At 37.5% G+C, this 22,655-nt stretch overlaps 2 protein-coding genes across 4 annotated transcripts; both read right to left on the reverse strand.

The window, feature by feature from the left end:
• Nucleotides 1–3,694: 3,694 nt before the first annotated feature.
• On the reverse strand, nt 3,695–18,425 carry LOC133803433 (eukaryotic translation initiation factor 4G-like). Of its 3 annotated transcripts, none has more exons than XM_062241480.1 (4): nt 18,150–18,417; nt 15,668–17,586; nt 4,319–4,513; nt 3,695–4,217 (listed from the first exon to the last, which is right to left on the reverse strand). In XM_062241480.1, exons 2-4 carry the CDS (start codon nt 17,578–17,580, stop codon nt 3,989–3,991), a joined length of 2,337 nt encoding a protein of 778 aa, XP_062097464.1. In that variant the 5' UTR covers nt 17,581–17,586; nt 18,150–18,417; the 3' UTR covers nt 3,695–3,988. The 3 variants fall into 3 exon arrangements, with proteins under 3 accessions (XP_062097464.1, XP_062097463.1, XP_062097465.1); XM_062241479.1 differs by having other exon boundaries at nt 15,668–17,611; XM_062241481.1 differs by lacking the exon at nt 3,695–4,217 and having other exon boundaries at nt 4,487–4,615; nt 15,668–17,611; nt 18,150–18,425.
• A 556-nt stretch (nt 18,426–18,981) lies between these two features.
• Nucleotides 18,982–22,005, reverse strand: LOC133803434 (eukaryotic translation initiation factor 4G-like). Its single transcript, XM_062241482.1, has 4 exons — nt 21,854–22,005; nt 20,356–21,455; nt 19,549–19,738; nt 18,982–19,447 (listed from the first exon to the last, which is right to left on the reverse strand). Exons 2-3 carry the CDS (start codon nt 21,447–21,449, stop codon nt 19,645–19,647), a joined length of 1,188 nt encoding a protein of 395 aa, XP_062097466.1. The 5' UTR covers nt 21,450–21,455; nt 21,854–22,005; the 3' UTR covers nt 18,982–19,447; nt 19,549–19,644.
• Between the last annotated feature and the right edge of the window lie 650 nt (nt 22,006–22,655).

The raw sequence follows: 22,655 nt of genomic DNA on the forward strand, positions 1-22,655 counted from the left end.
GAATTGTGAAACGAATGAATTCCACAAAAGTAGTGACTGGGAAGGTTCTTGCGTCTCTGGTTTTGTTGTTGAAACTTTCAGCGTAGTTGCTTGTCATTACATTGTATCGATTCCCAGGAAAGTATACACGAGTCCACTTATCGAAGCCAATACCCTCGAGATATTGAGCTATGGCAGGATCCATTTGCTTTATATTATTGAAGAACCTGTGAAATTTTGACTTCCGAAATGCATATGCCGCATTATACATCTCCTTGTGACAGTGATCGGTCTTGAACTTAGCGATTACATTCATACTTATGTGATGGTAGCATGCGCCGTGGTAGGCATCAGGGAAGACCAACTCAAGAGCATGAATAATGCTAGCATGCCTGTCTGAAACAAAAGACAGATTATCAACAACTCCAATGGCTTCCTTCAATTTCATCATGAAATACTTCCAAGAAGCATGATTCTCACTGTCAACAATCGCGAATGCAATTGGATAAATGTGGTTATTCGCATCCAATGCGACAGCACACAACATGTGGCCACCGTACCTTGACTTTAAGAAAGTGCCGTCCACACATATAACAGGACGACATGATGTAAATCCCCTTCTACAAACTCCGAGTGAGAAGAAACAGTAAAGAAAGCGACCGTCATCTGTGACAAAATCAGTAATTGTACCTGGATTCTTTTGCTGCAGCATGTACAGGTAAGAAGGTAACTTGGAGTACGATTCTTCAGGTGTCCCCCTAACATAACCGAGTGCCTTCTCTCTGCATCTCCAAGCCTTAATATAACTCATATCGATCCCAAAATTATTCTTCATATCCTCCTTTATGCTGTTTGGTGGATAGCTAGTGCCATCAGTAGCATATTTGTTCTTGATAAGGTGCCCAATGACAGAAGGTGCTGCTTGACGGTGGTCTTTTTGTCGCAATTCTAGTGAGCAAGTATGTACACTATTATAAACAGTGATCTCAAACATCTCTGATCGCGCTACTTTTTTCCCTCTTATTCTCCAACCACAATCAGGATCCTTGCAGGTGATATACAACACATCAGTACCAGACTTCTTAACCATAAACTCAAAATTATTCTTCATTGCAAAGAGAGCCGCTTTGGTTTTCAATTCCATCTTGTTCTCAAATGTCTTCCCAAGATGTAATTCCCCCAACGCTATACCGGATGAGGGTGATTCAGAACGACTACAAGCTATGATATCTTCTTTTGTAAACATGGGAGCACTCCATTTTCTGTGATCTTCTGTTGAACATATTGAAATGTTCCCTGTATAGTTATATTCTGTTCCACCATGACGACTAGAGCTGGTGCCAGGTGTTCGGCGTCCTTGACTTGGTGGGTTCGTCCGTGCAATATGACGTATTGGTTGTTCAAGTGCTTCTTCTACTTGCAAATGTTCAGCTAATAGATCATCATCCACCGAATTGTCTCCTAATTCCTCATTGTGTTCGGCTACCGGATCGTCATTCACATAGGGGTTGTACTCATACTGGTTGTCCCTCAGGTCACCAATAGGAAATCCTAAAGTACTGACTGCTCCCTCAGGTCCGGGAGTGGAATATGGGTCTGCAATGACAATCTTTTTAACAGGAGTGACACACAAGGCCAACCTTTCTTTAGATGTTACTCCTATGAATGCACGGACACCAAGATCACTTTCAACATGAACGGGTGTAAACGGTTGGTCGCCACAAGTGTAAGGAACCTCCAATTTCAACTCATACATCTGTTTATCAACTTTAAGTTCCTTGTGCAATATGTCAAGAAGTTGCAAGTACGTTACAGTATCCTCCATCGGTATCACCGTGCATTGAGGGTCCTTGAAAATCCACTTATTCCCTTGTAATTCCCAAACACCATTGTAGGATACAAAAACGTAGACAATAGAGCCTGTGTTGGAAAAAAAAACATTAACATTGTCAGGAAAACTGTCATTTTTCCAGAAATGCAATAAAAAATAACATTATCGAGCTTTATCGAGCTATTATCGAGTTGGAATCGAGCTACCATTTCTCAAAACAGAACACAAACCTAACCAAACCCTCCATCGAACCCCTATCGAGCTATTATCGAGTTATCATCGAGCTACCATTTCTCAAAACAGAACATAAACCTAACCAAACCCTCCATCGAACCCATATCGAGCTATTATCGAGTTAGCACGAGCTATCATTTCTCAAAACCGACCATAAAACACAACCAAACCCTCAATCGAACCCTATCGAGCTCATATCGAGCTACTATCGAGCTCACATATTATAGATCCATTCGACCCCTTATCGAACCCTTATCGAGTTTCCATCGAGCACTAAACCGAACCTATCGAGCTATTATCGAGCTAACATCGAGCTACATCGAGCTCTTACAAAGACCTTCTTCTACATACCATCGAACCGTTATCGAGCTTCTATCGAGCAAAAAAATTGCAGAAAACCCAGAAAAACACAGATCGCGGAATCTCTCAAAAAATCCCGAAAAATACACCAATATAGGCTCAGATCTGTTCAAAATAGCCAAAAAAAATGTAAACAAATAATACCCAACACAAAATGTAAAATCTCATTACCCATGGTTTTTCTCCTCCAAAAACTCTCAAAATAGATGTTGCCTTTGATATTAACGAATTCACAGAAACAATGGAGATAACTAACAATGATTTTGACAAGAAAATTATACAAAACTGTAGGTTTTATGGAGATTTCGTGAGAATTAGAGAGAGAGAGGGAGGAGAGTGGAAGAGAAGGTTTTGTGAATTTTTGATATAATGGGAGGGGTATTTTGGGTATGGGAGGAAAGTTTAGCATTAATTTGAAAATATTATTAATGTTGGGATTTTTTGGTAATATTAGGTATTATTAGAGATAAAAAGTGAAATTTCCCATCCCTAATCAATGGCTAATTAATAAATCCAAAGATATACTTATTCCTAATTTTATTAGAGGCGAGATCATAATTAACAAATTAATTGAAAATAAATATAATAATTAATATTTAGTAAGAATTACAATTTTCCTCAATAAGTTTTCATATTTTAAAATGTTGCATAATAATCTCAATAAGTTGTGTGGATTAAGATGGAAATTTGTGGATATATATATAATCCCTTGCTTTTTTAATTCCTATTTTAGAAAGTTAGTTGTTTCGGTTACTTTTCCCTGCTATTTTTAGTGGCCGAGGCTCTATCTCACTTATGTGTATGAATACCCTTTGACCAGAGGTTTTTGACAAATTAAATAAAAGCCTTGTAATTTAGTTGAGAGTTTTGAGAGCCAAGTTTGAGAGAAGAGTGTTAGGAAAACTTGGCTCAGTGTTCAAGATCATTATTCTTGAAAGTGTTGCAAGCTAGTTTATTCTTCTCTGTTTTGTGGTGTTGTGACAATTGGTGATTGCAATTGAGCTCATGATAGTGAAGAATCCTCGAGAGGAAGACTAGAAGTAGGCATTTTGGTTTGGTCGAACCAGTATAAGTTTTCTGTGTTGATTTCTATATGCATTGATCCTTAATTTTCTGCTTTTATTGTTATGTTTTGCTGAATTGATTCTTGTGTGCATTTGAGTCTTGTGTTGTGCTTTTACAACATAAAATTAAAATGGTGCTTCAGTCCTAAAAGCATACGAGTTTTGCTTTTGCAAACCATAAACTACACTACTGGACTTTTAATTACACCATTAAGGAGAAACTACATAACACAAATCAAAGTTTTTAATATCACACCAACAGAGTTCAATATATAATAATACATACATTTCAACCAAATGTGATTCCAGACCAACCAAAGAAGAGGCAATTATAAAGACAACCTTTTCCAAACCTCATAAAAATTCCATCTATCCAATAGTTAAGTATCTTAACAGATCTAAACAAGATTACAATGAGCATTGCTACCAATCCTGAATGAATCTCTCTAAAGTCCTTGATTTCAAAGGATTTGCCGGTAGGATTGTCTCCAAATGCAGATTAGAGTATGAGATATTCTCATCAAAATAGTTCTCTGATACTCTCCAAGATATTTCCAAGAACATCAGCTGCAATCCCAGTGTTTACAAGACTGCCTGGCTCCTCTCCACCATTGTGTATTAACTGACCAATCTCTCCCAATGAAGCCACATTTGCCTTGATGATTTTGGCTAATATTTGACCAAGGTACTTTGGTGCTTTAGGGGTATCAATTATGATATCCTCCAAAGTTACCAAAACGGATTCCAGCCTGCCCAGAAGAAGCATTAGTAGTAGAAAGAGCCTCTCGTGTTAACTGAAAGCCAACAAGTTTTTTATCAATACATGCTAAATTGATAAAAATTTGCATACCCTTTAATGAGCTGTGACCGACTCAAAGTATCGGTGTGAGACTTGGTAAGAGTGACAAGAAGTTCTGCCAAAAGATCTATTTCCATGTCCTTTTCCTCAAAAGAGTCTGTGATCCATATAAATACCATTGTTGGGTGGAAGCTTGGGGAGTTTAACTCTTTAATGCATCGAGTAACTTCCTCAACATCCCTAGCACTGTATCAATTATACAATGCAGTCAAAATGCTAAAAGGAAAAAACCAGGAAGAAAAACTGCCAATAACCGTCTTGCTGCTACCCCTAGCTATTAGTTGGAGCCTAAAATATCCATTAAAAAAATCAGTATCATTATCTTGAATGGAACAAAACCAAATGAGGCAATCTTAATAGTATGATATGCAATAAGGGCTTCAATGCTACCAAAGCACTACTTAGTGAATATAAGGGTATGGGCATAACTTAATAGAGAATTAAAATAATGTGTTTAATTATTTTAATATTTAATTCACCTAATATCTTTAACTGAACCGATTCTTTAGTCATTAGTTATATATTAATTCTTTTTATAATTAGATTAACTTGTTCCTAGTTATTTAGTTATAACAAATTGATTCTTTATGTAATTTTATATATACACAATAACATCAATGAAAGGTAAATGCCATTGTTCATTTTACTCATATGCTTGTATATGCTTCTATATGGTATCAGATTATAGTTGGTCCTAACCCTTTATCATCATTCTTCCACCAAACCATGGCCACTAATCCTCAGATTATAGCAATCCCCAACCCAGGAAATCCAATCCAAAATCTTCAACTCATTAACATCTCACATCCATCTATCATCAAATTGACCTCCACAAATTACCTTGCATGGAAACTCCAAATTGAGGCCATTCTCATCGGGTATGATCTCTACAAATACATTGACAACACTCATCCATGTCCTCCTCGCACCATCACCACCAATAATGTTGAAGCTTCTAACTCGGCTTTCCTCCCATGGATTCGACAAGACAAATTGTTATTTGGCGCACTTGTCGGCTTACCAACTTCTTTTTGTGTGAAGGATCTACTGACAGGGGCCACGTTGCTGGAAGGACAACCTAAAGATGGTGTATGAATTGCCGATTTCAAACCCAACTTCTCGTCCTTCAGTCTTCATCAGTACCAAAGTGTCCTCCTCTGCCTGGCATCATTGTCTTGGTCACCCATTTGAGTCAATCCAACGTCATATCGTATCTAAGTTTAGTTTTCCTTTAGATTTCTCTAGTTCCAAGCATTTTCATTGTAAAGACTGTTTTTGCAATAAAATTCATAAATTACATTTTTCTCAATCATCTATTGTGTCTACTTATCCTCTTCAAATTATATATTCTGATGTGTGGACCTCGCCTATTTATTTTATTGATGGTTACAAATATTATGTCATTTTTGTGGATCACTTTACTCACTATCTATGACTTTACTTACTATCTATGGTTAAGAGGTTTCTCAGTGGGCAAGGATAAAGTCGATGTGAGCCACCTTCAGTTTGCAGACGATATGATTTTCTTTGCAAATGATGAGGAGTCCCTGGTGGTCCTCTTGGACATTCTAAAGGTCTTCGGTGTAGTTTCTGGGTTATCTATCAATTTGCAGAAATGTCAGCTTCTGGGAATTAATTTGCGGAAAGAGTTGGTTGATCAAAAAGCTAGTGAGATTGGGTGTGAAGTGGGTGAGTGGCCTATTCAGTACTTGGGCCTTCCTTTGGGGGCTTCCCCTCGTTCCAAAGGGTTTTGGGACCCGGTGATATCTAAATGTGCTAATTGGTTGGATTCCTAGAAGAGTGCTTTTCTGTCTAGAGGTGGGAGGTTGACTCTTATTCAATCTGTTTTGTCTTCCCTTCCCGTGTACTACTTGTCGCTTTTTTGTATTCCTAAGAATGTGGCGATGGTAATTGAGAAATTGATGCGCGATTTCTTATGGGAAGGAGCGGACAAGTCCGGCGCCGATCATTTGGTCTCTTGGGACGATGTATGTAATTCTCGTAGTCACGGAGGCTTGGGGATTGAGAATTTGGTTTTGAGAAATAAGGCTTTTCTTATGAAGTGGTTGTGGCGTTTCCCCTTGGAAAAAGTGTCTTTAAAGCACAGGGTGGTCAGAAGTACGTATGGTGAAGATGCTGGCTTCTGGGATACAAATGGTGGGGGTAGATTTTTTGTTCGTGGTCCGTGGAGAGACATTTCTTTGTTGTATGAGGAGCATAGGCGTAGGGTCTTCTTCAAAGTGGGGAGGGGTGACAGGATTCGCTTCTAGGAGGATAAGTGGTTTGGTGACTGTTCCCTGAGGTCACGGTTCATTGATTTATTCAGGGTGTCCGAGGCAGCGAATGTTTCGATCAGAGACATGTTAGTGGTGGAAGATGGTAGTAGCTCAAGAGGACTAGGTTGGGACTTCAGATTTAGAAGGAATTTATTCAATAGGGAGGTTCCTAGCTTGATTGAGATGTTAGATTTGATTAAGGATGTGCATCTGCCGGATATCTTGGAAGATAAAAGGATCTGGAAACCAGACAGTAGCGGGGTTTTCAGTTGCCAGTCGGCCTTTCACAGTTTGGCCTATGATCAGTTAGGGCAAGAGTGGCCGTGGGCGAAGAGGTTATGGAAAAGAGGTGTCCCCTACAAAGTTAAAGTGTTTGGATGGTTATTATTCTTAGACAAGTTAAGTGTCCATGATAATTTGCAGAGGAGGAGACCTTTCCATTCCTTGTCGCCAAATTGGTGTGTTAACTGTAATAACAATAGCGCGTCAGTGGGTCATTTATTTCTTCGGTGCTCGTTTGCCACTTTTCTATGGAATAAAGTTTTACAAGAGTTCGGCGTCGATTGGTGTATGTCTTGTTCCTTTCTCAATTGGAGGGAGGTAAGAGGTTGATGCGCTTATGGCAGTGTACCGTCCTCGCTACATTTTGGGCTATTTGGTTGAAGAGGAATAGTAGGATCTTTGACGAGTCCTCTTCTTCAGTGGACTCTCTTTGGGATAAAATCAGGTTTTGGGTAGCCATGTGGGTGTATAGAACGAAAGATTTTGAGGGTGTGTTCTTTTTGGACCTTCGTAGGGAGTGGGTGTATTTATGGTCATAATTTTTGTTTTCTCTTTCCCTTTGTTACTACGGTATTCCTCTGCCATAAGTAAAGGTTTTCAATGTTATTGAGAGGAGGTCTCTTTGACCTCTATCTCATTTTTTCAAAAAAAAAACTATCTATGACTTTACCCCCTCAAACGAAAATCTGATGTTGCCACTATTTTTTCTCGTTTCAAAGCTCTTGTTGAAAACTTTTTCAAACAGAAAATAGTCACATTTTACTATGACAATGGGGGGAATACATGGTGTAGAATTATGTAAATATTTTATATTTATTTTGTATCAATTATTTAGGGAAACAGAATAATCTTATATCCTAATATATTGTATATCCTTGATTTTTAGGAGATTAGTTGACCTAGGTTAATTGTATAGCTTTGCAATCTGCCTATTAATATGTAATTCTTTGATGAATAAAATTATTCCAGCCATTATTCAAAAATCTACATGGTATCAGAGCACGTTGAAAATTCTATGCCCTAATCGTATTTTTTTTTTCTTCTTTTCTTCTCTGCCCTAAACGCACCAGCCCCTAAAATCGTACCAGCCTTTCTCATCTTTTCAACGCATCACATTCTTCATGGCTACTGGAAAAGAAAGCCTAAACTCAGACGCATCCTCCTATCCATCAACCCTCTCTAATCCACATGCATCAATAGGTTCTTCATCTCACAGTAATGATGCTGTTTCTCTGGTCACCAGCCACAAGTTCAATGGCCATAATTATCTTCAGTGGTCACAGTCAGTAATGATGTATATCGGTGGAAAGGGGAAGGAAGAATATCTCACAGGGGAGATTGAGACTCCAAAACCAGACGATCCAAAGTATAAAAATTGGAAAACAGATAACCACATGATCAAATCTTGGCTGGTTAGTTCAATGAATAATGATATAGGAGAAAATTTTCTTTTATATTCGACAGCCAAGGAACTTTGGGATGCTGTCAAAGACTCGTATTCTAGTTCTGATAATACATCAGAATTATTTGAGATTGAAGCTGCTCTTTATGAACTCCGCCAAGAAGATACTACAGTCACACAATATTTTAACACTCTTACTCGTTTTTGGCATCAATTAGATTTATTTGAAACTTATTCTTGGAAGTGTGCAGATGATACTGCTCTATACAGGAGTATTGTAGAGAAAATGAGAACTTTCAAATTTCTTCATGGTCTCAACAAGGAACTTGATGCTGTCAGGAGTAGGATCATGAGTATCAAGCCACTTCCAACCGTCAAAGAAGCATTCTCAGAGGTTCGACATGAAGAAAGCAGAAAGAAGGTCATGATGGGCGCTTCTCCTCTTCCTTCTACTCAAGAGTCCTCTGCTCTTGCTGCAAGAGGACAGCAGAAGGGTCGACCATGGTGTGATCACTGTCGCAAACCTGGGCATTTCAGAGAAACTTGCTGGAAACTTCATGGAAAGCCTGCCGATTGGAAGCCGAAATCATGGAAAGACAAAGAGAGTCACGGGAACGTCGCTGCCACTCTAAATACTGCTGCTGTTATAGGAAATGGGGACACATCTGATTCATCACCATTCACTAAAGCGCAGCTAGAGGCACTTCAGAAACTCCTAAGTCAGTCACACATCACTGCAAAGCCTGATACTACATCTGGTACAGGACATTTGGCCATGAAAGGTAACCTTTCAGTAGCTTTTATTGTCAATAAAAGAACTACTAACCCTTGGATTCTTGATTCGGGGGTATCAGATCATATGACAGGAGATGCAAATATTTTTTCTGAATTTCACACAAGTCCAGAGCATCATACAGTGAAAATTGCAGATGGCACGTTCTCTAAGGTTGAGGGTTTGGGTTCAGTCAACATAAATCAGAACCTAACTCTCACTTCTGTTCTCTATGTGCCTAAACTGGATTGTAATTTACTGTCTATTAGTAAATTTACTCGTGACCTAAACTGTGTGACTAAGTTTTACTCGAATTTGTGTGTGTTTCAGGAATTGGATTCGGGGAAGATGATTGGCAGTGCTAAGATGTGTTCTGGGCTCTATATCCTACAAGATTACACTCCATCCGTTAGGATAGCTCCGAAATTCAGTTTGTTTTCTTTAAATAATCAGTTTATTTCAAATAAAGATAGTGATATTATGTTGTGGCACTATCGTCTTGGTCATCCAAATTTTCTATATTTTTCAAAAATGTTTCCATCTTTATTTACTAATAAAAATCCGAAACTTTTTTGTTGTGAAATCTGTCAATTTGCAAAACACACTCGAAATACCTATTCTAGAATACCATATAAATCTTCCAAACCTTTTTCATTGATCCATAGTGATGTGTGGGGTCCCTCACGCGTAAACAATATAACTGGACATAGATGGTTTGTATCTTTTATCGATGATCATACTAGATTAACTTGGGTGTTTCTCATGAAATCAAAATCAGAAGTAAGTGAAATTTTTAAAACTTTTCATTCTATGATTCAAACTCAGTTTCTTACTAAAATTCAAATCCTCAAGACCGACAATGCCAAAGATTTCTTCAATTCTATCCTCGATCCTTATCTCACACAACAAGGCATTCTACACTTAAGCTCTTGTGTTGATACTCCTCAACAAAATGGGGTTGCTGAACGGAAAAATAGACATATTTTAGAAGTTGCTCGTTCTCTCATGTTTTCTACTCAGGTCCCCAAACATTTCTGGGGTGAAGCTGTTCTTACAGCCACCTATCTAATCAACCGAATGCCGTCTCGAGTACCTCAACTTTCAAACTCCATGTCACACGGTTTTGAGAGAATTCCCTCGTACAAAATTCATTAGTCTTCTTGATCCTAAGATCTTTGGCTGCACCGCCTTCGTTCATCTTCATTCTCAAAATCGTAGTAAGCTAGACCCTAAATCTATCAAATGCATTTTTCTTGGTTATTCCTCTCATCAAAAGGGTTATAAATGTTATTCACCTATAACTCGGAAAATGTATAACACTATGGATGTCACCTTTTTTGAAAATCATGCTTACTACAAATCTGAGATTCAGGGGGAGAATGCAGGTGAATCTCATCTTTGGGACACTATTCCGAGTATTAATAATACTTCATCTCCTAGTGTTCACCATGAGGATTCTTCCGACTCTCAAGTCATAGAAAATCAAGTTTCATCTTCCTCTAAACTCATGGGTTCCCAAATCATTGAAAATTGTCCAAGTCCACCCATGGCTCTTGCACCTTGTCAAGAACCAGAAATTCGTGTCTATACGAGAAGGAAAAACTCTGGTAAAGATATAGAGCACACAACACATCTGGAGGACCACCATGCATCGGAACCGGATCCTCATTCTCCAGAAACTCATTCAGGTTTAAGTAACTCTAACCATGATAAGGTTGTGCAAATAAATGATGATTTAGATTTGCCGATTGCATTGAGGAAGGGAGTTCGCGCATGTACAGAGCATCCAATTGGTAATTTTGTATCTTACAAAGCATTATCACCATCCTATCAGGCATTTGTCTCTGTTATTGATAACATACAGATTCCTCAAACAATTCAAGAGGCTCTGACTGATTCTCGATGGAAAGAGGCTGTAGCAAATGAGATTAGTGCTTTGGTGAAAAACAATACTTGGACAATCACAAGTCTACCACCTGGGAAGAGATCCGTGGGTTGCAAGTGGGTCTTTACCGTTAAACATAAAACAGATGGGAGCGTTGAGAGGTTTAAAGCTCGCCTTGTTGCTAAAGGCTTCACTCAATCTTACGGAATCGATTATCAAGAAACGTTTGCGCCTGTTGCCAAGCTTAACACTGCACGTGTTCTATTATCCCTTGCTGCAAATAAAGATTGGCCCCTCCATCAACTTGATGTGAAAAATGCATTCCTAAACGGCGACCTTGAAGAAGAAGTTTATATGGACATTCCGCCAGGCTTCGAGAACTCCTCAAATCAGAAAAAAGTGTGCAAACTCAAGAAATCTTTGTACGGTCTTAAACAATCTCCACAGGCATGGTTTGGTAGATTCACTAAAGCAATCACACAGAATGGGTATACTCAGTGTCAAGCAGATCACACTTTGTTTGTTAGATTCTCGTCAAATAAAAGGATAGCTATCCTAATTGTCTATGTGGATGACATAATACTTACAGGTGACTACAAGGAGGAAATGGAGAGATTGAAAGAGTTCTTATCTAAGGAATTCGAGATTAAAGATCTTGGTTATCTTAGATATTTTCTTGGCATGGAAATTGCTCGATCAAGACATGGCATATTTGTTTCTCAACGTAAGTACGTTCTAGACTTATTGAAGGAAACAGGAATGCTTGGATGCAAACCTGCCCCAACTCCAATGGATTCCAACAAGAAAATGGGTTCAGGAAAGGACATGACACCAGTAGACAGGGGGAGATATCAAAGGTTAGTTGGACGCCTGATCTACCTATCTCATACGAGACCTGACATTGGTTTTTCAGTTAGTGTTGTCAGTCAATACATGAACAATCCTACTGAAGAACACATGGAAGCTGTTACTAGAATCTTAAGATACCTCAAGATGAATCCTGGGAAAGGTCTTCTATTCAAGAAAAGTGATAGCAGAGAGATCAAAGTCTACACTGATGCAGACTGGGCAGGAGACGTAACAGATAGGAGGAGTACTTCAGGATATTGTTCTTATGTTTGGGGTAATCTAGTGACTTGGAGAAGTAAGAAACAATCAGTGGTTTCCAGAAGTTCAGCTGAAGCAGAATTTAGAGCTTTTGCTCTAGGTGTTTGTGAAGGGATTTGGCTAAAACGATTACTAAGTGAACTACGACTATTTGCAGGAGAGTCCATTAAAATGCTTTGTGATAATCAGGCTGCTATTAGTATCGCTAAAAATTCTGTTCATCATGACAGGACAAAACATATTGAGATAGATCGACACTTCATCACTGAGAAGATTGAGAGTGCCACAATTCAAACTATCTATACTCCATCAAGACTTCAAATAGCCGATGTTCTTACCAAAGCCCTTCCCAGAACTGTCTTTGATGAATTAGTGTGCAAGCTGGGAATGTTTGATATACATTACCCAACTTGAGGGGGAGTATAGAATTATGTAAATATTTTATATTTATTTTGTATCAATTATTTAGGGAAACAGAATAATCTTATATCCTAATATATTGTATATCCCTGATTTTTAGGAGTTTAGTTGACCTAGGTTAATTGTATAGCTTTGTAATCAGCCTATTAATATGTAATTCTTTGATGAATAAAATTATTCCAGCCATTATTCAAAAATCTACACATGGGTCTCGCCAAATCCACTGGTCTTGCCACATACTTATCCACCCATGGGATTTCACACCTTACCTCACCACCTCACACTCCAGAACATAATAGTTTCTCCGAACGTAGACACCGTCATGTTGTTGAAATAGGTCTTTCTCTTCTCTCAAAAGCTTCCCTACCACTAACCTTCTGGTCATATGCCTTCTCCACTGCCACTTATCTCATAAATTGTCTTCCAACTCCCACTCTCCATATAATTTCTCCCTATCACAAACTCTTTGAGTCGCCACCAAATTATTCCAAGCTTCGAGCCTTTGGTTGTTTGTGCTATCCTTGGCTTCGTCCATACTCTCCTCACAAACTTGCCCCTCGCTCCACACCTTGTGTCTTTCTTGGTTATTCACTCACTCAAAGTACGTGTGTGTCTCGATCCTAGTACTCAAAAGATCTACATCTCACGTCATGTTCGATTTGTTGAAACTGAGTTTCCCATGTCTAACATTGATCCCCATCTTGCTCGTCCTGATGACTCGACATGTGACAGATGGCTACCTCAACATGTCATTCTCCCAATTTCATACACATCATCCGAAGGTAGTGCCAACAGCTCTTTTCCAGTTGACTCCAACACACAAATGGAAATGGTAGATCAACAAGACTTGTCTCTAGCCCTCTCCTTTCCGTTTACAGACCCACCTACTACTTCTCCAAATGCCTTACCACCCCTATTACCGACCCCCACAACTGAATGTGCGCCTAGCACAACTTCACCTGTCTCTTTGACTTTACCTCCACCTGTTCTTGACCAAGCCTTAGAAATACCATCACTCCCACCCTTGATTCGCGCCTCGCCTATTGTCACCCGTTCCCGAAATAACATCCACAAACCAATCACCAAACTCAGCCTCTCAGCCCAACTTGCCTCAGAAATTGAACCCACATGTGTAACTCAGGCCATCAAAGATGATAGATGGAGTCAAGCGATGTTTGCTGAATTTGATGCCTTGGTTCGTAATGGCACTTGGGAACCGGTACCTCCCAGTGGTGTGCAAAATATTGTGGGGTGTAAATGGATTTTTCGACTTAAACATTTACTTGATGGTTCTATTGATAGGTATAAGGCTCGCTTAGTGGCAAAGGGCTTTCACCAACGACCTGGAGTAGACTATCATGAGAGGTTTAGCCCAGTTGTCAAGCCGACAACAATTCGTCTCATCCTCTCCCTTGTTGTCAGTCAAGGTTGGGATTTTCGCCAACTCGATGTCAACAATGCCTTTCTCCAAGGCACACTCACTGAAGATGTCTTCATGACCCAGCCTCAAGGTTTTGTTGATGCTGACAATCCACACCATGTCTGCTAATTGCGAAAGGCGATATATGGTCTTAAGCAAGCTCCTAGAGCTTGGTACAATGAACTTCGCACGTCTCTACTTGCATCTAACTTTTCAAACTCAGTTGCCGACACCTCTTTGTTCATTCTCAATGCAAAGGTGTAACTATCATGTTACTTGTTTATGTTGACGACATCATCATCACAGGTAACAATGCAGCATCAATACAGGCTTTCATCTCAGCTCTTGCTCATCGCTTCTCACTCAAAGACCTTGGCACTCTTCACTACTTCCTGGGTGTTGAAGTTGTTCCTCATCCTCACGGGCTTCTTCTTTCACAGTGAAGATACATTGCTGAGTTGTTGGCTTGAACAAAGATGACTGATGCTCAACTAGTTGCTACTCCGCTTGCCACTTCTCCCATCCTTACTCTTTAGTCTGGGATGACTTACTAACCCAACCGAAATTTGAGCTGTAGTTAGTAGTCTTCAGTATCTCTCACTTACTCGTCCAGACATTGCCTATGTAGTCAAAAAATTGTCACAATACATGCATCGTCCGACTACCGAACATTGGAATGCTGCCAAGCGACTACTTCGATATCTGTGCGGCACTATTGATCATGGCATCTTGTTGCATCGCCAGTCACCTATCGCCTTACATGCTTGCTTAGATGCCGACTGGGCTAGTAACAAAGATGACTTCACCTCCACTAGTGCTTACATTGTCTATCTAGGGAGAAACCCAATATCATGGAGTTCAAAGAAGCAACAAACAGTAGCTCGCTCCTCGACTGAAGCTGAGTACCAGTCTGTTGCTTCAACAACTGCCGAGGTGAGATGGATCACATCTCTTCTTAGTGAACTTGGTTTCACATCCTCACAACAACCGGTCATCTACTGTGATAATGTGGGTGCAACAAATCTCTGCTCCAATCCGATCTTCCATTCTCGCATGAAACATGTGGCTCTCGATTTTCATTTCATTTGTGAACAAGTTCAAGATGGCATCTTACGAGTTACCCATGTCTCTTTGTCGAATCAACTAGCCGATGCACTCACCAAACCATTACCCCGCATGCGTTTTCAAGACTTGTTGCACAAGATTGGTCTCACCCCAAGGAGCTCCAACTTGCGGGGGCATAATAGAGAATTAAAATAATGTGTTTAATTATTTTAATATTTAATTCTCCTAATATCTTTAACTGAACCGATTCTTTAGTCATTAGTTATATATTCGTTTTATATTAATTCTTTTTATAATTAGATTAACGTGTTCCTAGTTATTTAGTTATAACAAATTGATTCTTTATGTAATTTTATATATACACAATAACATCAATGAAAGGTAAATGCCATTGTTCATTTTACTCATATGCTTCTATATAACTAACATGATACCAATAAAATAAACACTATGTTTGTGTTATTGGATTGCATCAGCTGAGCAATCTCAATCGAAACAGTGGTTTGCAGGCTAATTTATTGATGACAGTCACAATTAACAGAGTACTCAAATAAAGAAAAGTTATTTGCTTACACAAAAAAAAAGGATGCTGTTTATCTGTTAGCACATTCATTAGCTGAAAGTACACAGTTAGTCTTAACAAGCAGAAGCAGAAATTAAAAATAAAAAACAAAAGTGAATGAAAGAAACATACATAGCAGATGAACAAACCTGTAAAATTCTTTAATAGCTGCCTTTGACTTCTCTTGCAGTTCTTCGAGCCACATCCTTGGAATGAGATCCTTCCTAGGACTATCAGCCAGTGAAGAAAATGACGGTGAAAGTGATCCTCTACTGGACACTACTCTAGAAATACCATCTTGGGACAAAAAAGTACTAGCATCACCACAAACTGGTCTTTTAGTTAAGGGAGCTGATAAGGTCGTGGCCTCAAAAGGCTGCCCCACATCTAAATGAACATTCTGACTGCCTAGCTGAAAACTGGGAGAGAATAACACAGCCGACCCTCTTGTAAAATGATCCTTACTAGGCTCCCAGCTTCTTGATAGATTGATGCCTAGACCACAGCCCTGCCTACATGATTTTTCCTGTCGACGTTGAGCAACATCGTAGTGAATTTCCTGAATCTCCTTTGGCCCTTCAATCCTCCTTCTTTGTTGCCATTGATTCTTTCTGAGATCAATAGCATCCTTCAACATGAACCTAATCCTAGATGTTAGTTCAATATTATTTGATAGAGTTTCCATCTTCTCTAAATATTCATCAATCAACGCCTTTGACTTTGGTTGGTCAATGATCTCCCCTATTGTGCTTATCAGTATGCATAATGCTTCAAGATTTTCCTCATGTGGAGTGTGGTGTTGATGCAACAGTTTTCTAATGCAGTGATGCATTATTCTCTCAGTCAACATTTTCTTCTTGTACAGCTCCCCAACAAACTTGATATGACCCAACATTCTTCTCTTCCCCTTAATTATCTTTGCTTCTCTTTCCTCTTTAGATTGCTTTACTTCACTCTCCTCATCAACCTTATTGGCTTCTTCTCTTAATCTTTCTCCTTTCTCAAACTCCTTCTGACACTTAATGGCAAGTAATCTTTTAAAAGATATATTCTCATTTTCTTGACAAAAACGAAGCAACTCTACAGAAAGATGATAGCAGAAGTTAGCATACACCTCACAAAAAGTAGGCTCCATGGGGGCTCTGTCAACAATTTGTCCTACGAGACCAAGGAGCGTCTTAGCATTATCCATTTCAACATATATCACTTGCTTAAGCAGTTTGCTAAATTTTGTAGGAGTTAGTTTGTTTAATATAGCCCTCAACTGCCTCTGCTTGGCCTCTTCCTCGTCTCCAGTTTTACACACTTCTACTCTCCTAATTTGCTGCCATTTATTCTTTCTAAGATCAATGGTATCCTTCAACATTAGCCTGGCCTTAGATGATAGCTTCATATTATTTGATAAGATTTTCATGCAATCAAAATAAGCATCCATATGCTCCTCAGCTTTTGGATGGTCAATGATCTCCCCAATTGTGCTCATCAGCACACATAAAGCTTCAACATCTTCCTCATCAGGAGTTTGATGTTGACCCAACAGTTTCTTAATGCATTCGTGCATTATCCTCTCAGTCAACATATTCTTCTTGTACAGCTCCCCAATCAACCTAATATTACCCAACATCCGTCTCCTTGCCTTGATCCTCTTCTCTTCTCTTTCCTCTTCAGATTGTTTTTCTTCGCCCTCCTCATCAGCTTTGTTGGCTTCCTCTTGCTCTCTTTCTCCTCTCTCAAATTCCTCCTGGCACTTATTGAGAAGTAATCTCTTAAAAGTTATCTTCTCATTATATTCACTAAAATCAGGCAACTCTCCAGAAAGGTGAAAGCAAAAGTTAGCACACATCTCACAGAAAGTAGGCTCCATAAGAGATTTTTCATAGATCTGTGCAACAACACCACGAAGTGTGCCAGCATTATCAATATCAATAGCCTTCACTTGCTCCAACAACTCTTCAAAGTTCAAAGGAGTTAGCTGCTTTAATATACCCTCAAACTTCTTTTGCTTGGCTTGTTCGTCCTTTTTCGTTTTACCCACTTCATACTTCTTAGTTTTGTGCATCATCAGTTGCTGAAACAATTTTTCAGAACACAACCTGAAGTTAAAGAATTGAAAAGTTTAATGATTAAATACATATTTACAAAATAAGGGTTAGCATAATGTCACTTGAAGATTAATCAGATGAGGTTTCTTTACAAGTTCATCACTTTCTTCTGTTTTCAATCAAAATTTTCACTTGGGCACCTCTATTTCATTCTCTTCTGCAATTCCCACACCACTATTTTTTTTAATTAGAAAAAAACCTTCTTTAGTTTTTGTAGCTGAATTTTAGACATAGATATTGGTAGTAACTCATTTGATATTCTAAATCTACATCAAGATCCCCAATCTATACACAAATAACTTATCAAAACTATAAAACAAAATCCAAAATTATTTGTGCCTTAAAAAATTAACTAAAACTATAAACGAAATTCACCAGTATCAATGGCTTAAAACAATACTGAAAAAGAATCATATATATGTATTCATATAATGAGAAAGTGGTTACCTCTTTGAAACTGGGGTTTCTGAAGAAGCAAACAATACTGAAAAAGAATCATATATATTTACACAATGAGAAAGTGATTTACCTCTTTTGGAACTGCGGTTTCTGAAGAAGCAAAATCCTAGAAACTTGGTATGGGATGTTAAAATGAAAGTTCAGTCTAAGAAAGAGTAGTATTGACTATTGAGCTCTTCCTCTGGATTGACTATATTGTCTTTCTACTTTTGAGATAGGCAGACTGAGTAGAATCCCAATTACTTCCTGGGAAAGCTAGAATTATTCCACAAGTCAGTTTCATTTAAAATTGAGCTACATGGCAGACTTACTTTTCTACACGTGGCATTGAAATTTAAATGATATAACATGTCCACCTCTATATTACTGAGTTAACTACACTGTATACAAATAATATTGTGTATTCCACCTCACGCATAAAATGCACCAATGTGATATTAGTGCACAATTCTTTTTGTAAAAGTATGGGTTTTATCACTTTCAAAACAGGAAATTGCTTTTTTCGTTTCTAAAGATCATTATATCTATGGATTATATATTTATTTGTTATCATATTACTCATAAATTACAAAATCAATTTAAAGTGAAGAAATTTTTTAATGTGATTAAATTGTTCAATTATAAGTAATATTATATTAAATTATTTGAAAAAATCACACTAATACATATTTTATTCTAATTGATCCATATTATAATCTTTTAATTAATTTAGTATTAATAATAATAACTTTATAAAATAAAACTAAAGTTAAAGTAAAATAAATTAAATCTATTCTAAAAATAAATAAATAAATTTATACATTTTGGATTATGTAATTTGGTCAATTATCGGTTTAAACCCATTTTTAGAAATTCAATTTTGAACCTTGTGTTTTTATAAAAAAAAGAAACAACAAAGATCCTAAGATCAAAATATTTTCAAATATGACCAAAATACTCTGAGTTATCCTATTTTGGTCCATTATTTATTTGGACTCTACATTTTTTTTAATTTCATTTCCAAATCTGATATAAATTCAATCATTACAATAATTAATAGCTCCCAAACATATTACAATGATCATTGCTATCCTTGATTTCAAAGGATTCAACGGTCGGAATGTCTCCAAATGTAGATTAGAGTTTGAGATAATCTAATCGAAATAATTTTTTCTGATACTCTCCAAGATATTTCCAAGAACATCAGCTGCAATCCCAGTGTTTACAAGATTGCCTGGCTCCTCTCCACCATTGTGTATCAACTGACCAATCTCTCCCAATGAAGTCACATTTGCCATGATCATTTTGGCTAACAATTGACCAAGGTACTCTGGTGCTTTAGGGACATCAATTATGGTATTCTCCAAAGTTCCCAAAACAGATTCAAGCCTGCCCAGAAGAAGCATTAGTAGTAGAAAGAGCCTTATGTTCTAACTGAAAGCCAACGAGTTTTTTAATAATACATGCTAAATTGATAAAAATTTGCATACCCTTTAATGAACTGTGACCGACACAAAGTATCGGCGTGAGACTTGATAAGAGTGACAAGAAGTTTTGCCAGAAGATCTCTTTCCATGTCTATTTTCTCAAAAGAGTCTGTGATCCAATACCAAGGTTGGGTGGAAGCTCGGAAAGTTTGACTCTTTAATGAATTGAGTAACTTCCTCCACATCTCTAGTACTGTATCAATTAAACAATGCAGTCAAAATGTTAAAAAGTGAAAAAAAGACACCCCAGCTATTATTTGAAACCTCAGATATCTTTTAAAAAAATACCATTATCTTGAATGTAACAATAACAAATGAGGCAGTCTTAAGAGTATGATGTGCAATAAGGGCTTCAATGCTACCAAGCCATTAATTAGTGAATATACTTAAGTACAACATGAAGACTTGCATAGATATAGATGTTTGCATAACTAACATGATACCAATAGAAGAGAACTTCTAGTTCTGTGTCCAGCAAATAGAAACACTATGCTTATGTAAATTCTCCACTGAATAGTAATTAAAGGACAAAGATACAAGTGCATTGATGTCTAGAAAATCTAGAAAATATAACTTTTCAGCTGCAAAATCTCAATCCATTTTTGGCTTGGGTTATTGGGTAGCATCAATGGCCATACAAGTTAGTAAAGGTTCCACTTCTATCCCCTTTTTTGTACACTAATATCAAACCATTGAAACAGTGGTCTGCAGGCTATTATATTGATGACAGTCACAATTAACAGAGTACCCAATAAGAAGAAAAGTTATAAGCAGATGAACAAAAGAAACATACATAGCAGATGAACAAACCTGTAAAATTCTTTAATAGCTGCCTTTGATTTCTCTTGCAGTTCTTCAAGCCACATCCTTAGAATGACATCCTTCCTTGGACTATCAGCCAAAGAAGAAAATGGGAGTGAAAGTGATCCTCTATTGGACACTACTCTAGAAATACCACCTTGGGACACCGAAGTACTAGCGTCATCACAAACTGGTCTTCGAGTTAAGGGAACTGATAAGGCGATGGCCTCAAAAGGCTGTCCTGCATCTAAATGAACATTCTGACTGCCCAGCTGAGAACTGGGAGAGAATAACACAGCTGACCCTCTTATACCTGTTGATTTTGCCTGTTGATAATGAATTTCCTGAATCTCCTTTGGCCCTTCAACCCTCTTCCTTTGTTGCCATTTGTTCTTTCTGAGATCAATAGTGTCCTTCAACATGAACCTGATCCTGGATGACAGTGTCATATGATTTGATAAAGTTTCCATCGAATCAAAATACGCATCCATATGCTTCTTGGCTTTTGGATGGTCAATGATCTCCCCAATTGTGCTCATCAGTTCACATAAAGCTTCAACATCTTCCTCATCAGGAGTCTGATGTTGGCTGTCCAACAGTTTTTTAATGCACTCATGCATTATTCTCTCAGTTAACATTTTCTTCTTGTACAGCTCCCCAATCAACCGGATATTACCCAACATCCGTCTCCTTGCCTTATTCCTCTTCTCTTCTCTTTCCTCACCCTCCTCATTAGCTTTGTTGGCTTCCTCTTGCTCTCTTTCTCCTCTCTCAAATTCCTCCTGGCACTTATTGATAAGTAATCTCTTAAAAGTTATCTTCTCATTATCTTCACTAAAATCAGGCAACTCTCCAGAAAGATGAAAGCAAAAGTTAGCACACATCTCACAGAAAGTAGGCTCCATAAGAGCTTTGTCATAGATCTGTGCAACAACACCACGAAGTGTGCCAGCATTATCAATATTAACATCTTTCACTTGCTCAAACAGCTCTTCAAAATTCTGGGGAGTTAGCTTGTTTAATATATCCTCAAACTTCCTTTGCTTGGTCTGTTCTTCCTTTTTCGCTTTACCCATTTCATAATTCTTAGTTTTGTCCATCATCAGTTACTGAAACCATTTTTCAAAACACAAATTGAAGTTAAAGAATTGTACAATTCAATAAATAATGTCACTTGAAGCTTAGGCACTAAAATTTCTTTACAAGTTCATCACTTTCTTCTGTTTTCAATCAAACTTTTCACTCTATTCCTTTCTCTTCTGCAATTCCATACCACTTTTCTTTTCTTTTTTTAACTTCTTTATTTTTTGTAGCTGAATTTATACTTAATAACTCATTTGATATTCTAAATCTATATCAAGATCACCAATCTATCTACAAAGAGCTTGAGAAAATTATAGAACAAAATCCAAAATTATTTATGCCTTAAAAAACCAACTAAAACTATAAACGAAATCCACAAGTATCAATGACTTGACTTAAAACAATACAACGAAAAAGAGATTACCTCTTTGGAACTGGGGTTTTTGAAGAAGCAAAATCCTAGAAACTTGGCAGGGTATGGGATGTCAAAATGAAAGTTGAGTCTAAGAAAGAGTGGTTTTGACTATTGAGGTCTTCTTCTCAATTACTAGAAACCCAAATTACTTCCTAAGAAAGGTAGCTTCTAGCTTTTTTCCAAAAGTCAGTTTCATTTGACAATAACGTCATTTTTAAAATAGGGGAATGCTTTTTTCATTTTCCAAGGAAAATTAAATCTAAGATACATAATTTAGTAAAATACAAGTTATTTTAGTTAGTTTTTTTAAAAGGGTTTTTATTAGTTTGATAGTAGATAATTTTTTTAATAAATTTTATTAGTTTGATAGTAGATATTTTTTTTAATAAATTATGTTGATACAATTCAGTATCCAAAATTAAAAATAATGATAATATATGTATATATTAAAATATAACGATTATAAGAGATGTAATAATTTTTTCATATTCATATGTAAATATTAAATCTAATTCTTTTATAACACTATTTTCGTCTAAACATATAGTTTAGTAGTGTAGAGATTATTTATTTACATTTCTTCCATTTTAGAAGTTTCTATGAACTAGGAGTGAACATTTGACCTGCAAAATCTGAAAATTCGCTTGACCCGCAACCCTAAAACCCGTTGTAATGTCCTGGATAGCCAAGACCATTACATTCTGTATTTTAAATAGTGCAGGACTTGCTAATCAAGTCATTTAGACATAAACGTGTTACTAAGGTAATTAACGGGTTAGGGTTAAAAGATTTTGATCATAAAGTAGTTGTT

Source organism: Humulus lupulus, chromosome X (assembly GCF_963169125.1).
Source record: "Humulus lupulus chromosome X, drHumLupu1.1, whole genome shotgun sequence".
NCBI classification, from domain to species: Eukaryota; Viridiplantae; Streptophyta; class Magnoliopsida; order Rosales; family Cannabaceae; genus Humulus; species Humulus lupulus.